At 41.0% G+C, this 16,787-nt stretch overlaps 1 protein-coding gene across 6 annotated transcripts in view; it reads right to left on the bottom strand.

The window, feature by feature from the left end:
- Positions 1 to 16,787, bottom strand: part of LPIN1 (lipin 1) — a 77,661-nt gene that overhangs the window by 49,070 nt on the left and 11,804 nt on the right. For 2 of the 6 annotated variants that reach the window (XM_090136378.1, XM_090136379.1), the window contains exon 2: positions 8,672 to 8,728. In XM_090136378.1, coding sequence (XP_089992504.1) covers positions 8,672 to 8,728 — 57 coding nt within the window. The other 4 variants (XM_090136381.1, XM_090136384.1, XM_090136380.1 and 1 more) reach the window with 4 other exon arrangements.

The raw sequence follows: 16,787 nt of genomic DNA, 5'->3' as shown, positions 1-16,787 counted from the left end.
ATATCCATGATACAAGTAAGATACTGAGGAAAGTGCCAAATGCTTGTTCAGCAACTATAAGATTCTGCTAGCAGCATGACACCATCTTAGTGTTGCTGTTCTTGCTGATGATGTGACCATCATCACTGAGGACAGTGTTCCTCAGATTACTTCTCAGAACAACTTTTGCTGACTGATTCTGAAATCTTTACTCTTATGGTGCTCAATTCGCTTCAGCTCAACTGTTCTCATCAGTGACATCTGCTTAGAGAACCAAGCACTAGTATATAAACTACCACACCAATACAAGCTTTAGCAGGGTCGTGGATGTGGGTTTAGCTCAGACCCATGTCTGGGCATTGGAGGATAGTATGGCCGCAGACCATACCAGACTAAGAGGCACACTGCGTGTATGAGGGAGTTGCACTGTATGATCAAGAAGCATGCTATGCCCTTGCAAGAGAATAATCCATGGAGTGAAGAAGATTTGAATCAGGTCATTTTCTCCTTTGTTTTCTGGAGGCATGTTTGGGCAACACAAGTTTATTTCCTAAGTTTTGATTCTACAACTGTCCACAGACTTTCAAAGGACCTGCTCACAGAAGTTTTTTTCTTTCCATTCCTTCTCTGATTTGTATCCACCGATTATGACTCATTTAACACTTGATTCCTGTCCCAGAGAACTTACAGGTTATCAGTTCAGTTTGTGTGCATATGGTTTTAGCACAGTGCTTCTAGCCTAGGACGTAGGTTCATAGCTACTATGAAAAGACAAGTTGCAAGAAATTTGACCTGTGTAATCTTCTGATAATTAATAAAACTGGCTTTAAAAAAGAAGAAAGGTTTAATAAAACTCAAGCATAGGTTACTAAAATTTAGTACATATGTTTATGCAGAAGAAAAAAGAAGAAAAAAAGCCTTCAGTTCTTGGGGCATTAGATCTTCCTGGCAAGTGTGTTGGTCATCTAGCAAAATGACCACTCAGACCAGAAAGTTATTTAATGCATTATCTCTAATGCCTCTAATCCCACACTAAAACTGGAATACATCTTCAGGCATATAGTACCTGGGTTATGAATGATTGCAATTGTTAATGCATACACAATGTCCATGTGAAAATGATTCAATAAATAGAGAACTTGAGCTTTGAGCTAACTTATAATGTATTCATAAGCAAATATAGCTCTGGAATTTGGTGCTGCTGTCTTGTCAGTAGCTCAAGCTGTATACAGCTCAAGCTGTATAAACTGTATAAGCACTATAAGAGTTGATCTAGTTCTAATCCAGTATAAGCATTAAAAACTCTGGCTCTCCAATTATCTACTTAAATGTCTCATCATCTTAATAAAATAGTAACTCTACTAATTTAAGTAAATTGGTATTTTTATACACTGCCTACAGTACCTTTGATGATCTACCTCATCTTCCATCTCCATCTTTTTTTTTTTTTTTACTTCAATTACCTTGCAATTCATTGTTTCCTTTCATTTGAAGGCACAGTAGTGGTGGTTATTGTATCATATAGATGTATGTAGAAGTTACTTAGTTGCAGAGATTTATAAAACATTTTTCTGTCCCGCTGGTTTTTCTTTGTCTGTTTCTGGGATGGACTGTTCCCACTCTGTCAGTGTGAGGTTCTTGAAGATCTCAGTAGAATACAACCTCAAAAAGATTAAGAATGCCATCCGTATCCAACATAAAGCCGTACAGGACAGGTTTTATTCTTTATTCCTTATGAAACCATCTTGCTTTTGTCAATGTGTTCAATGTATCACATTCAGGCTGATGCTTCTCGCCCACACCAGCTGCAAAGTCTGCCCTACCTGAGCTCTTTGCCAACTTCAGGTTTTGGATTCTGCTTTCCATATGGTCACAATTCCCAGTACTGTAATTGCCTGCTGACACAGTCAGTCACACAGGTGTTACACAACACTGTTTTGACATCATTTCTTATCTTCCTTCTTTGTCCTCACTGTTAAGAGGTGAACAATGACATCATCCTCATGAAGATTACAAGGTCTTCAAAAGGACTATAAAGTCTAAGTCAGTGACAAGGTGGAGTGACAGGTAAAAAGGGAAACTGTGGGGATTATTTTGTCAAATGTAGGATTGCAGTTTTCCAGGAACAGCTACAACTGAAATTAGAGGCAGGGCAGGAGGTACTGATTATTTACCAAAATGTTCATCTCTAATGCTAACACACTTATCAGCTGTCATGCCATCAGGGCTTGTATTGCGTAACCAAATTTGGTTTTGTACCAACTACTTTTGGTTTTGTGACACACGGTTTTCTACCTGCCCCTCACTGAAAAATACTCTCAAAAAGGGGATCTGTAGCCAATGAACTACTCAAGAAGTGTTTTTTTTCCTTCTCAGAGCCTTTCTTTTCTCTTCAGATCCACATCAAGCCTTGTAAAACCATGAAAACCTCAGTGCTTCCTCTATATCCCAGGAGCTCTTTCCACAGTCAAAATACTAGGCTACCGAGAAACAGTGGCACGCATTGACTCCTATGATGCAAACATGGCCAAAACAAAAGAGGGGAGGAATATTAAAGAGACATACAAGCGAGGCTAAATATATCTATCTACTCTTATGGAGGTCTACTTGCACCAGTCCAGTCTTGTTACAAAGTGACTTATCTCCATATCTGTAGCTTAAGCTCTCTAAATATAGTCTTAGAAATCTTAAAAAATCATGAGTGCTGGTAAATCAAAGCAATCAGAATGTATGAGATTACAGAGATAACAGTGAAGTCATCAACATGCCATTTCCTTAGCCAAAGCCCAGAGTTTCCAAGTAGACATGTTCAAACAAAGGACTGCGCTCTGCTCAGACAAAATACATACTTTTGTTTAAATGTACATACGTACAAGAAAGGAATGATCATATGCACCTTCACAGGAAGCCCCTCCACCCCCTTTTGAAATGCTTTCCAGCCCAAAAGCTACTTTTCCTTCAATCCAGAACTTTTGTGCATGACTAAGAGCTATTGCCCAGAACACTGTTCTCAAAGCACAGCAAATGAAAAGCAAGATGCTCAGAATTGTTTGTTTGGAACAAAATATTACAAAATATGCTTTGAGAACTCCAAACAAAGCTGCTGTATTTCTCAGAGTATAATCTTTTCTTTGCTGTTTCTGTATCTTTTGCAAACTACAACAGTTATCTTAAAATAGTGGTCTCATTCCTAAAAGGATATTCAGAAACCAATTTCTTCTGTTGGGAAGATCATTGCTTTCTTCATACTTATGTCTACATCAGATTGCCAAGGAATATTGAATTATCTTAGCAAACAGGTCTGGAAAAATACTGCTTGGAGTCTGTAAAGCATCACATTGTGATGCCCAAAGAGGTTGTGGAGTCTCTTTCTCTGGTGATATTCAGCACCCTCTTGGATGCCTTTCTGTGTAACCTACTGTAGGGAACCTTCTTTAGCAGGGGGTTGGATCGATCAGCTCCAGAGTTCCCTTCCAGCCCCTAAAATTTTGTGATTTTCTGATTCTTGAATATTTGAAATGGTAGAATGTAGCCAGGTTACAGCATTTTTTAAAAAAACATTTCTGTATTTCTTAATAAGGCTCTTTTCCCAATTCAGTCCGTGCAATAGGTTTGGATCCTGCACCTCCAGCTGAAACGTGTCAGCTTTCCCTCTGCTGTGCTTTCTGTAACAGCAAGACAGGAAGGAGAGTGCAAGCCTGATCAACAGCTGTGGCCCTCAGGTCTTTCCACACTGTCTTTTCATTGGTTCCGCAGTGAGACCTTAGCCTGGCAGCAGCACCTGGCAGCACAGGTTTCCAATCTCTCTGATCTGAGTATTACGTGGTTTGGAGGGAGAGGTGGAATATTCTTCTGGGGATAACCCATCTTAGTGACATTTTCTTTGCACTTCTCCTCTTGGGATTTTAATGATTACAGTTTATGACAAGCGTGTATTTGCTCTGGATTTGAAGTGTAGTCATCCTTTGAATGCCTGTAGCATAACAATGTTTAAAGAATATATTGTGTTTAAACAATGTTTTGGTTGTGCTGTCAGAGCTAACTTAACCATACTGCTTCCAGGATCATTTATTCTCAAAATTATATTGTTACTGATAAAGATAATAACTAAGATTGTACTGAAATCCTAGAAACAAGTTGAGACATAAAGTTAAATGCAGTCACAGGGCAATAAATGCTCTTTAATTGCTTGCATCGAGTCCAAGTAGTTAATCGGTATATAAAGTTGTTTACTGCAGTCTTTCTCCTATTTAAGCACATTCACTGGTTTAGGCTCAGGGCATATGTAAAACTCTCATTGGTGTCTCTGAGTCAAGCATTTTAAAGCAGGAATACTGTGATTTATTTCAGATTGGTACCTGCTGTCTTTCTTTACATGTGAGAACATGCATATATTTATGGGTCATTGTGTAAGGAATAGAATTCACTTATGATTTCTGCATCTGGAATACTTAAACAGTATATATGATTAGCTTTGCAAAATCCTGAAAGTATTTTATTCCATTTCATGTTCAAATTTCTATGAATGGGAGAAGTGTCCATGATAACTCAGTAGTAAATGCTTCCCTTCAAATATTCTTGATGTCAAAATAAATGTAATCTCTCCAAAGGTGTCATGGCAAAGCGATCACCAAACATGCTAATGAATGTTATATTAGAACTGTAATTAAGTAGAACTTAATTTCTATCAGTATAAAAAAAAATATTTGGAAAACTAAACTTAGGCTTGGTGCAACAAAGAATACATCAGACAATTTGAGTTTTGAAAGGGAAGTGTTGAAGTTCCTGTGAACTGCAACCTGCATATTTAAAGTGTTTTCTGGATTTTTCTGCTTTATTGAAAACTAAGCAAAAACTGAAATTTTGCCCTATTGGGAAATTTCACTATCTAAATATTAACATTTAAATAAAGACTTTGACACATAAATGAATCTAAGTATAAAACACACAAGATTTTTGCAAGTGAAACACTTGAGGTCATTATGAGCATATAGTCTGGCCAAAAAGTGTGATGTATTTGAATGACTCTCAGGAGGCAAAAATCCCTTGTAAGGAAATCTAATTCAACATTGTGCTGAGAAATCTGAAACAATTTTAGCTGGTCAAGTATTAAAATACTGCAAAAGAAACCCTAATCAACTCTCTGCCCTACTACCACTCTCTAGAGTCTACCCTTATATAAAAGGTAGTGAAGGTCATCTCCATCTCCATGTATTTCTGTTCACAATATGGAAAAAAGCTTATAAGCACTGGCACTTACAAACATGAACTTAAAAAAAAAAAAAAAAAAAAAAAAATCATATTCCAGTGTTGTTTTTTTTTATATATAAAATAGCTGTATTCAGGAATTAGCACACTGTGAAAATTATTTCTCCCAACTCCATAAACTTGTCATTGGTGTTTCCTACATACAAGCATTTTGCATATGTCCATGGAAATCATTTACTTCAGTGAAATTAGTTAAATCCATTTCATTAGGTCTAGCACATTCTGGAATAGAAAGCCTTTGTCCCGGTAGCCTGTATGCTTTACATATTCTGTTATGCAAACCTGAGAATTTGTCAGAGACTTTGCCCCAGACCTGCTACCCTTGTTACAGCTTACCCTACAGTTTATTGCCTGCAGACAAATCTACAGACCATGAACGGTCTCAAACCTAGCAGCTTCTGCCTACAAAAGCAACATAAGCTCATTTTACTATTATTTGCAAGTTAGCAGCATTGTGCTCAGCAGATCATGCACAAAGAGAACTCAGGCCCAGCACTCAGTTCACACAAAGCAATATAATCCTGTTCAAGCCAGTGACCTCTGTAGATTTAAACAAGCGAAGGGTCCTGCTCATTGTTTGAAACAGGTGAATTGTTTGGTTTTTTTTATATAAAAAAAGCTAATCTAGGCAAGCAGATGGTGTTTTGCATGAAGCTCTGCAGCAGTACAAGAAGCCTGGTCAGAAAAAGCCTGGTCAGAAAATACAGAAAATAATTATATTTAACAGAGTTTAAAAAAAAAAAAAAAAAAGTCATACCCACAGGTAGCTCAGAGTCACATCAAGGTACATGCCTGCTTCTGATCTGGCCTCCTCAGACACCCTGTTTTTCCCCATGACCACCCACACCCTGCAATTTGGGCACAAACAAAAAAGCCTGCCTGTGTAGTCATCCTGCTGCTATCAGATGCCCCTCCCCTGAAGCCCTTGGTGACAGCCCAGCTCAGTCATGGTGTATGTTTTGCATGTTGCTTGCATGCGGATGGGATCATGCTTGTTGATCACACCTATCTTGTCCTGATCAGATATAATTTAGCCTGTGTAATTCTGTTTCCTGTGGCAGATTCTGTTTGATGTCGTTTTTTCACTTTCTGTTTCATATCTTAGGCTGCAGAATTGCTCACAGAGTTAAGTACAGTTTAGTGCAAACATATCTTTTGCCTGCAATATCCTTTCTATATTCTAAATTCTAGTGGCTCACTGATTTCCCTTGACTTTCCCTCCCTGCAGCATGTATTAAACATTGCATATCTACGTAAGGGAACTGTTTTTCCCCATCTTCTTTTGGTGTTTCCATGCTACATTATGAGTAGTCTAGGGAAAAGTGCATACTAATGAGCTATAAAAATGAATTCAAAATTTTGCCCAAATACAACATAAAACCACAGAGTATCCTGAGTTGGAAGAGATTCACAGGATCGTAGAGTCCAACCTCCAGCTCCACACAGGACCACCCAAAATCCAAACGCTGTGTCTAAGAGCAGTGTCCAAATGCTCCTTGAACTCCAGCACTCAGGGCCGTGCCCACCTCCCTGGGCAGCTCCATGCCCACCACCCTCTGGTGCACAGCCTGTCCCTGACCCCCACCTACCTGTGTCAGGGGAGCCTGACACAGCTCCATTCCGTTCCCTCAAGCTCTGTCGTTGTCACAGAGAGCAGAGCTCAGTGTTCCCTGTGAGGCCATAGAGGCTACTATGAGGCCTCCCCTCAGCCTCCTCTGCTCTCGGCTGAGCAAAAAAATGATACTTCTTGAAGTATAATCTTACTACAAGAAGGCATTATCTTCACTTCTTTCAAACTTTTATACAAGTTCACAAGACACATTGCCTTTATTTTCGGATTTTGTGCTTCCCTTTGCTAACTGGGGCTCCTTCCCTCTTTGTTTTATTTGCATTGTGAATTCCCATGAATCTTTCTGTCTGCATAGCTCAGCAGCTGAATCTGACACCCAAACCTAACCCATGCAAACAGTAGCCAACCTCACCCTCATTTCAGGCTTCCCATCTAGTTTATGTGACATTGCTAATATCAAACTCATTGTATGGATTAGATCCTTAATTTGTGTTGGCATAGCTCCACGGAAATCTTAACCTTCATCTGTCAGACACAAACTGAAAAGTTGCCAGGCTCTACCCAGTATACAAGCTACATGTGAGTCACCCAAAGACTCCTACATCAGGAAGGTTCCTCCATAAATCATAGTATATATCACCTACACTGCACTAACATAGGCAGTGTGAAAGCACCTGAGCAGGATCTGCATGAGATAGCAATATAGCTATGCTAGCATGACGCTCCACCCAGGCTAATACATCTGTGAAACCACACTGAAATCTCCAATCATTCAGTGAAACGGATGTGTTTGAGTGGCAGTTTGGTGCTAGGTAAAAATGCTGTGGTCCCACATGTTTTCAAACACATCAGTCTCTAACTATTCTGCCCCACGATCACTGTACAAGTAGGTCACTGCTGAGAAGTACGCTCCAGAGCCACGTAGGAGGTCAGCAGGTTCTTTCCTGGCTTTGCTTCCTTTTCTCTCTTCACAAATCACTCAGTGATGGCAGCTCTCTATCTGAGGTGGGAAGTGGCTTTTTTCCTCTCAGGAGCAACAAGCTCCTCAGAGATCCTTTTGTCCAATGTGTGGCTGTATCCCAAGACCACTGCCTCACAGATGTGCCTTCCAGGAGAGCAGCAGCAGGGCCATCTGTTTTTTTTTTTCTTTTCTTATTCTTTCTTTTCTTTTGATGTTTCCATCTTTATTAATCCTGCCAGTACCAACCCATGTGAGAGCCACAGATTCACGACCTACCAACTTTTTACAGCAATAGAACAATCAATCATAGAACAATCATAGAACAATCATAGAATCACAAGGTTGGAAATGACCTGCAAGATCATCTAGTCCAACCGCCTTCCCATTCCTATTAGTACCACAAGCACTAAACCATATCTCGTAGCTCCTCATCCAGGCGCCTCTTGAACACTGCCAGGGGTGGCGACTCCACCACCTCCCTGGGCAGCCATTCCAGAGCCTGACCACCCTCTGAGAGAAAAAGTTTCTCCTAATGTCCAACCTAAACCTCCTCTAGTACAACTTCTGGCCATTTCCTCGGGTCCTACTATTTGCCTGGAAGAAGAGGCCAGACCCTTTTTCATCACAACCTCCCTTCAGGAAGTTGTGAAGTGCAATGAGGTCTCCCCTGAGCCTCCTCTTCTCCAGACTAAACAATCCCAGCTCCCTCAGCCACTCCTCATAAGACTTGTGCAGTATCTGAAGGATGACACTGGGACATGCTCTGCTGGGTACTGGGAAGTGGCCAAGCATTAATTTTTCCCTGTCCCATTTTTCTGAGGACATACCCGGCTTCAAGCTAGGCCAGCTGTAAGTCACAAGAGATGAAAATCAGAGACAACAGTGTTCCTTACATTTAGATTGCGAGTCCAGACGTTTCGAATCCAACCAGGATCTTTCATCAATAGAATCTGAAAGAAAGAATAATGATGAACACTACAGTTAATTAACTATGCACAGAAATTAATGTATCCAGGCCTCAATTACTGTACTTCAAACATGCTGCTGTAATACATATCTCTCCTGCAATTCCTCTGTAAAACACATTGCCCTTGTGTAATCCTCACTTTTTAGTGTACAGGGAGATGTTCTCAATGTTTTTTTCCACAATCTCAGCTTTTGTTTTTGTGTTTTTTTTCTGTTACTGTTGTTGCTTTTTGGTTGTTGTTGTTTTTTTTTTTTTAATTTGTTTGTTGGGTTTGTTTTGTTTTGTTTTGTTTTTCAGTAGGATTTAATCTTATCATGGAATCATAGAATCACAGAATCATAGAATGGCCTGGGTTGAGAAGGACCTCAAAGATCATCTAGTTTCAACCCCCCTGACACAGGCAGGGTCGCCAACCACTAGACCTGGCTGCTCAGACCTACATCCTTGAATGCATCCAGGGATGGGGCATCCACAATCTCCTTGGGCAACTTGTTCCTCTGAGTGAAAAACTTCCTCCTCTATAAGGAGTCAAAGCCTTCTCTTCTCCAGGCTGAAAAGTCCCAGTTCTCTCAGCCTGTCCTTGTAGGAGTGGTGTTCCAGCCCTCTGACCATCTTCATGGCCCTCTACTGACCCACTCCAACAACTCCATGTCCTTCTTGTGTTGGGGGCTCCAGAACTGGACACAGTACTCCAGGTGGGGTCTCACAAAAGCAGAGTAGAGGGGCAGAATCACCTCCCTCGACTTGCAGGTCACACTTCATGCAACCCAAGATCTAATGTTGGCCTTATGGGCTTCAAGAGCACATTGCTGGCTCATGTTGGGTCTTTAATCAATCTACATTGCCAAATCCTTCTCCTCAAGGCTGCTCTCAAGCTGTTCTCCAGCCAGCCTGTATCTGTGCTTGAGATTGCCCCAACCCAGGTGCAGGACCTTGCACCTGGCCTTGTTGAACTTCATAAGGTTGGCATGAGCCCACCTCTCAGGCCTGTCCAGGTCCCTCTGGATAGCATCCCTTCCCTCTGATGTGTACCACTCAGCTTGGTGTCATCTGCAAAGATGCTGAGGGTGCTCTCGATCCCACTGTCTCTTACAAAGATGTTAAGTAATACCGGTCTCAACACCAGTCCCTGAGGATCACCACTTGTCACTGGTGTCTACTTGAATGATAATATCTTGCACTCAGAACCTTCCATTAAGGATTGCACTATGCTATTCAAACACAATGTATCAAGTTCTTAAGCAACCTTATGTGCCAGGAAATATTATTAATTCCATTTTCCAAATGAAGAAACTGAGCTACACCCTGAATAAATGACTTATTTTGGGTTACAAAGGAAGTCTAGCAACAGAATTAGAAACAGATCTCTTTCCATCTGCCATTATTTCAACAAGACTATTTTCAGAAGTAGAACAAAAATGATGATATTGTTGCACCAATTAGGAAATGAACAGCAACATTTTCACAAGCTAAATTATTAATGGAAATGCAGGTGCCTGTTGTATTCAAAGGTAGGATTTAATAGTGTAATATTTTCCAATTGCACGTGCCTCTTTGGTTCAAGATGCATCTTGTTGCTTTGGTAACCAAGGTGGTGGCTTGAAGATAACACAGCATTTAACTGCTCAGCGTTAACACAAAGTATATAGAACATGAAATAGCAGATCAAATTCACACTAAGCGTTTATGTGTTTGATGCTTGTATATCTGGTGCATATAAAATTCATGTGTTATATATGCCCTGTATTTTCCTAGGGCAAGTTCCATTCTATTTTACTCAGACTGACCTATATGTCTTTAGTACCTGTATGTCTTTTGTCTTTGTAACTTCTTGAATTATAGGAGAGAGGTATCAGCCCCATCTCTGTCCTGACTATGTTAGAAGCAAACCCAGATTTGCCAGATCATTGAATCATATCATAGAACCACAGAATGGTAAGGGTTGGAAGGGACCTCAAGGATCATGAATCTCTAACCCCCCCTGCCACATGCAGGGCCACCAACCTCCACATTCAATACCAGACCAGGCTGCCCAGGGTCCCATCCAATCTGGCCTTGAACACCTCCAGGGATGGGGCATCCACAACCTCTCTGGGCAGCCTGTTCCAGCACCTCACCACTCTCTTTGTAAAGAACTTCCCCCTGACATCCAACCTAAATCTTCCCTCCTTCAATTTAAAACCATTTCCCCTTGTCCTGCTGTAATCTACCCTTTCAAAGAGCTGTAGATAGATGCGGTGTCTGGGGAACTACAACCAGTGCCGCTCCCCAGAAAATGCCTGCCCTACAATTTGGCTGCAGCCTCAGGATTTCCCACAGGAAATCACCTGGGAAATGCAGAACCACTTGGGGTAGCAGTCAGCTACTTCTGCACACTGCTGGATGCAGAAAATCTGCTTTGGAGATGGGAAGGAAGGCTCAGCTGTGAAGGGTTTTCTGTACTAATTCATTCCTTCTTCCACTTCCCCCAACTTTTGCTCCCTAATATGCAGACCACACAGATATAAAATAGCTCAGATGAGTAGAGCTGTTTTCAGGAAAGAATTAGACTGATTTTTGGTTTTTTTCCTTTTCTTTCTCTTCTTTGTTTTGTTGCCTCCTTCTCTCCTAGTTTTCCTTTCTTGCTGTCTTTCTGTCTTTATTAATAACAAAATTCCCCATAAACCACATCCAAGATTAAAGAAATAAATCTCAGGAACACAATACTATGAACTGCTACAAGAAAACAGTACGTTTCATTAGCAGAGAAGTCAACAATGTGTTGCAACAAGTCGGTAATTGTACAATAGTGTTGCTGCCTTCTCATTCGGTCCCTCTGAAAAACATTGATCAGAGACAGTCCTGCGAAACATTCTTTGTGCGCTGGTGTAACAACCACGGGACTCTCCAGGATCCCTGCCAGCTGTTTAGAAGAACAGTTAATGTTGCAGTTAAGTATTTGATCTTTAGAGTTGTCAAGTATCTGTTCTTGCTTGCATTTGAAAAACAACCCTAAGCAGCTTTCATTTAGTCCTGTAATCAATGGGAAAAAGTAATTTTTATTGAATGATTTTTGTTCATTGTTTAGTGTATCATCTTTTTCAAGTTGACTGTTACAAATCAACTATCTTCATTTCCTATTTAATAGGCTTGGAAATGCAAACTGACATGATTTAAAATTGTTTTAATGCAGATACACAGTGCATTAAATCCCTCCTTCAGCTATGCTAGCATCTGCTGACCTCAGGGAACAAAGCTAACGCAGGGAGAAGATGACCTTGTGCTTAAGCCAGTGAAATAGGACACAAGGCTATTCCTGTAGCAGAAAACTAAACAGAGGCAGGACGCAGGCGGAGTTGCTGGAACAGCTTCATCTCTGCCCTGACGCTGGTAGACCAGACCAGTGCTTGGCATGCTGTAGCCCCAGCCCAGCCTCAACCGTGAGCACAGGGCATTTCCAACAACCCATTGGAAAGGCGCCAGACAGTTTTGGGGTCTGAAATAATATGGCAGTGACTACATCATGCCACGAAGCATCAAAACCCTACCACTGCTTAGCTGACTCACAGCCATATAGCCAAAGCTCAGGTCTCAGAGCTACCTGAGCTTTCTTCCAGGTTTATGCATGTACCACAAGCACTGTTGGTCAGTTCTCCTGCTGTTGAACAGGAATAATGTTGTCCTCAGCTGTTAGGAAAAGGTACTTAATATTCATGAGAAAACTGTAACTTGTGGACTTGTGGTGCAAAGCCAAGTCTGCTTTTTTCTTTTCTTTTCTTAGTGGAGACTTTATAACTGGGAGTCTTGCCCATCTGGAAGCGTAAAGACAAGGTGTACTTTTCTAAGTTAAATATGATATGTTTTCATCCATCAGAGGATGAAAAATTCTTACAGCTCATAGAAGATGAGAAGATTCAGAGATAACATGTTATGACATGACATTTACAGGAGAAGGATTACTCTATACTTCATCCCATCACCAGCATGTGTAAAAAATTACAAGGAAAATGAAAATGTCACAACTGTAATCCTTGTCTCCTTGGGAGAGATAGGGAGATGTGAAGGGGATGAAATGCAACAGGAAGCATTTAGCCATTAGGAAAATTATAATATTGGGGTAGGCAAGCTCTGGAATGGATTGCAGGAAGAGGCCAAGATCTTTCAGAGCAGGGTAAACACAGATTTGTCAGAAATGTTGTAATTCTTGTTGAATTTGCCTTTAGGCATAGAAATGAACCAGATGATCACTAAGTATCTTTCAGCCTTGTATTCTGTTGTTTTGTGATAAAATGACACAGCAGGATGAGGCTGCATTTTCAGGAGCTCTTTTCTAATAATGGAATCTCACAGTGGAAAAATTCAGATACTGGTAACGAAACCCTCTCACATGAGATGCTTTGAATCTGACTGAGAAAATAGAGCAGACACAAACTGCAGGGAACAAAGGCAGAATAACCCAGGAACAGGACTGGTGATCTACAAGGTTTTTCTGTCTCAAACTTCCAACTCAGTTGCACGACATCACCTGACCACTGATTAACTCATCACGCTGATTGCAGCAGACATTGTAAACAAAGTTACTCATTTGTGAATTACTCATCTCATTTAAATCTGGTTCTTGCAGTAATAATGCCTCCTAATGTAGTTAAGTACACAGTGTATGTCTTCTTTTCCTTCCTGCCTGTACCAGAGAGAAACAACCTATTTCTTCCCCTGAAGGGCATCTGATTTAAAAAAATGATTATAAGACCCACCTCTAATGCCCAGAGGTGACTTACATTTTCTCTAGTGTGAGTGCATAACTCTGAGCAGTGGATCTATTCTTTCATAGATAAATAGCACTAGTTTTTTAGATAAGGTGATGTTATCTCCACTACAGAGTCTCTTTTCAACAGCAAAGAAGGAATGACCTCTTATAAGATAAGATGACAATCCTAGATTCAGTGCATGGCCAAATTCCTTTCTAAATGATGATTTCCTGGTATGGAAATAAAACCATTTTATAGTGTCTGGAATAGTCAAATTTGACAGACAAGATTAAGCTTTCCTGGAGAGGTGTGGCTAGAATCAGGTGTAGATTAGGTCATCAATAAGTACTTCAAAGAATGGGTTAATATTCTCAGAAACTACATCAGAAACATAACTAAAGAGAATTCTGTCAGAACCTGCATGAGTTCCTAGTTAAAAGGTCTGAAGTTAGTTCACTAGAGTCAAAGTATTACTATCTACGTTTCTACAAAAAGCCTACAAAATGCAGCTGCTGGTCTGTAGGAGGTCACATGTGGGACTAAAGCACCATTTATGTCCTTTGTAATATGAAAATCATAGTCAGGCTGCATTGTGTGAAGTTGAGGAGGCCCAACAAGAAACTCTTTCTGCTCTCTTGCCTCACTTGACCTTCAACATCTGTCCCCAGCAAAAAGAGCCATTATCCACAAACATTTCAGTAGCTGCAAGGTCACACTGAATTATAGGCATGGTTACAGGGCAGGAAGATCCCAAATGATTTGGATCACCCTTACTTGTCCAGCCCTGAAAGCCTGCATTGCTTCAGAACAGCATGGTGGCCAGGGCAGCTCCTGTTGTGCGTGTCCCCCCCTGCCCCTGTTACTTCTGAAAATACAGATACCTGCATTTTGCTCTATCTATCTCATGTTCCTGAAACACTTTAAAATTTAGACTATGCTTTGTAGCAGTCCAGTCTCTAAGCTAAAAAATGTTTTTGCATTTTTGTCCTAGAGCTCCAGTCTTCTTGCTGTGGGAATAGAGAAGCAATTAGATTGCTCTGGCCTGCAGCAGAGCCCAGGCCAGGCATGGCAGTTTTCTAACCATATTTGAGAGTGACTTTGAGGTAAAGGTAGAAGTAAAGACTGGAGGAGGAATGCTACACAGCAAGTAAATTATTTTGCCAGACACTTCACTGAATTCTTCCCAGCACAGGGTTAAAACATGAGATCACAGGACCAGTGTTAGTAATGCACTTGTTCTATATGAATACCCAGCCTTAGCTTTAACTGAATTCTTTCTCCTGAGCTTCCTCCCATTTTTTAGTCTCACGTTAGTCACCTGCAGATAAAATGATAAGTTGTTTATCTGAAAGCTTATGATACATCTACTGACAGCTGACTGAGTCCATTTCCTCATCTTCACCACGCCATTTTGCTGAAGGAGCATGTTTGAATGCTACCTCCATTGGCTGGCAGAGTGGCCCCACTGTCACACCTTCTGCTTGCTTTTAACAGACATTCTAATCACTGCAGTTAATGCTGCACCCGGCTGTGTTCCTTTTAGGCACTACCCCAGGCTACCAAAAGGTGTTTCATGAGGTGATGTTTCCACATCACCTGATCATCACACCTTCTCTGTCTTTCCAGAGCCTATGGCCTCCTTGCCTTCTCGTGCCCAGGGCAGCCTTGTGGTCATGCCTGGAAATGGCAGCTTACCACTAAACCACCCAGAAATCCCACAGACAGCTTTCACCAGAGGAAGGTTACAGTGAGGAGTGGAGCATGACTGCCTTATCCTCAGTGGGGGGCAAAAATCCAGTGAATTGAGAAGTTGCCCAGTGTTGCTATTTGCTACATATGTGTTCTTGCATATTGATCTCAGCCTGGTAGCAGACTTTGGGTTGTCCAGCCACTCCCTGTTAAATATGAGGCCAAGGGGTTCAGAGCTGGATCTGAAAATCAGCAGAAAGTGAGATTTACACCCGTGAAGAGCCTGGAAACATTTGATTATTCACAATAAATAGAGAACAGACTGAATGCATGTCTTCCCTATTGGCTTTCATGCTGTGACACCAGATACATGTTCAGTCATGTACACGGGACCCTCAAAAAGACAAAAGGGAGGAGCTATTAGGAAGCTATTGGCTTAGATCAGACATATTCTGGTCAAACAGGTACAGCAGCAGAGCTCAAACCAGAGAAGTCTTGTTTACAGGCTTGAGAAACTGGGTTTGTGACACATGCTGAATCCCCAGGTTCCACAGCACCCAAAAGTAAGCCATATAAAAAGAGCTGGAAGTGCAGTACTGCTATGTTCTCAGGTAACAGGCACAGTCTGTCAGTGTTTTCAGTGTTTTGCTAGTAAATTTTGCCATAGTTTGCATACAACTTAACAAAGTTTGGGGGGGGGGGGGGGGTGTTGGGGGAGGGGGAATTTCAGAAAGGCTGTAAGAAGATGAGTTCTGATCCCATTTATTCTTCATGTAAATCTGGGCATGAGGTTTAAGACTGTGGCTGAGATCAGGAAGATGACAGACAAAACTGAGTGCTGCATACTGAAAAGCCGTATGGGCCTTACATGTGATGAACTGAACCCTTTAAGTAATGCACCTTCTTCTGTAGTAGTGTAGTATAAATGTGGCAGCAAGTCAAAGGTAATGGTCACACCTGGGTCAGACCCTTGCAAATCAGCTGGGCTTGCTGCACTCTCTGCCTCACTTTGCCTGCTCATAGGCAAAGGTTTCCACATGGTACCACAGTTATTCTAGACTGCAGGTGGTGCTTCCCCAACCCTTTGCCCATTATTTTGAAGCAAGCCTCCTATCGGAATGCTGAGTACTCAGACATGATTAAATTTTGCCACAAACTTCGGTTTGTGGCGTAGAGTCCAGAGATGATATCTAAAGACTAAGTTACAGCCCATAGTCAGCAAGTGTACCAAGGAAATAAATGTGTCCATCAAGTTTCAAGATAAGGCTTCATGAAAAAGTGATAATAAGCCTGTATTAAATTGCAAGCGAACTAAAGTTCATCTGATTGTCCATCTAGCAAAACAAAAAATATAGATAGTTTTGTCATGATTCTTTCAACCTTTCATGAAGTCAAATCTCGCAGCCTCACATGCACATTGCTAAGTTCTGTAAAAATATGTAATTGTCTTATATGTAACCTTCAGTTTTTAAAAGGGATTTGATAGCCACAGCATTTTAGGGAGTAAGCTTAGGTCATTTTGTAGAATGCAGTATCTTTGTACTACAGAGAGAATGGGACTTTATTCCCAAGATCAGGTTTCTGGAGTGGAAACAACTGCAGAAGAAAAACAATTCTATATCTTTT

Source organism: Phasianus colchicus, chromosome 2, assembly GCF_987193195.1.
Source record: "Phasianus colchicus chromosome 2, bPhaCol1.hap1.1, whole genome shotgun sequence".
NCBI classification, from domain to species: Eukaryota; Metazoa; Chordata; class Aves; order Galliformes; family Phasianidae; genus Phasianus; species Phasianus colchicus.
Note: the sequence above shows the minus strand (reverse complement) of the source record. Positions and strands in the feature narration are given on the sequence as shown.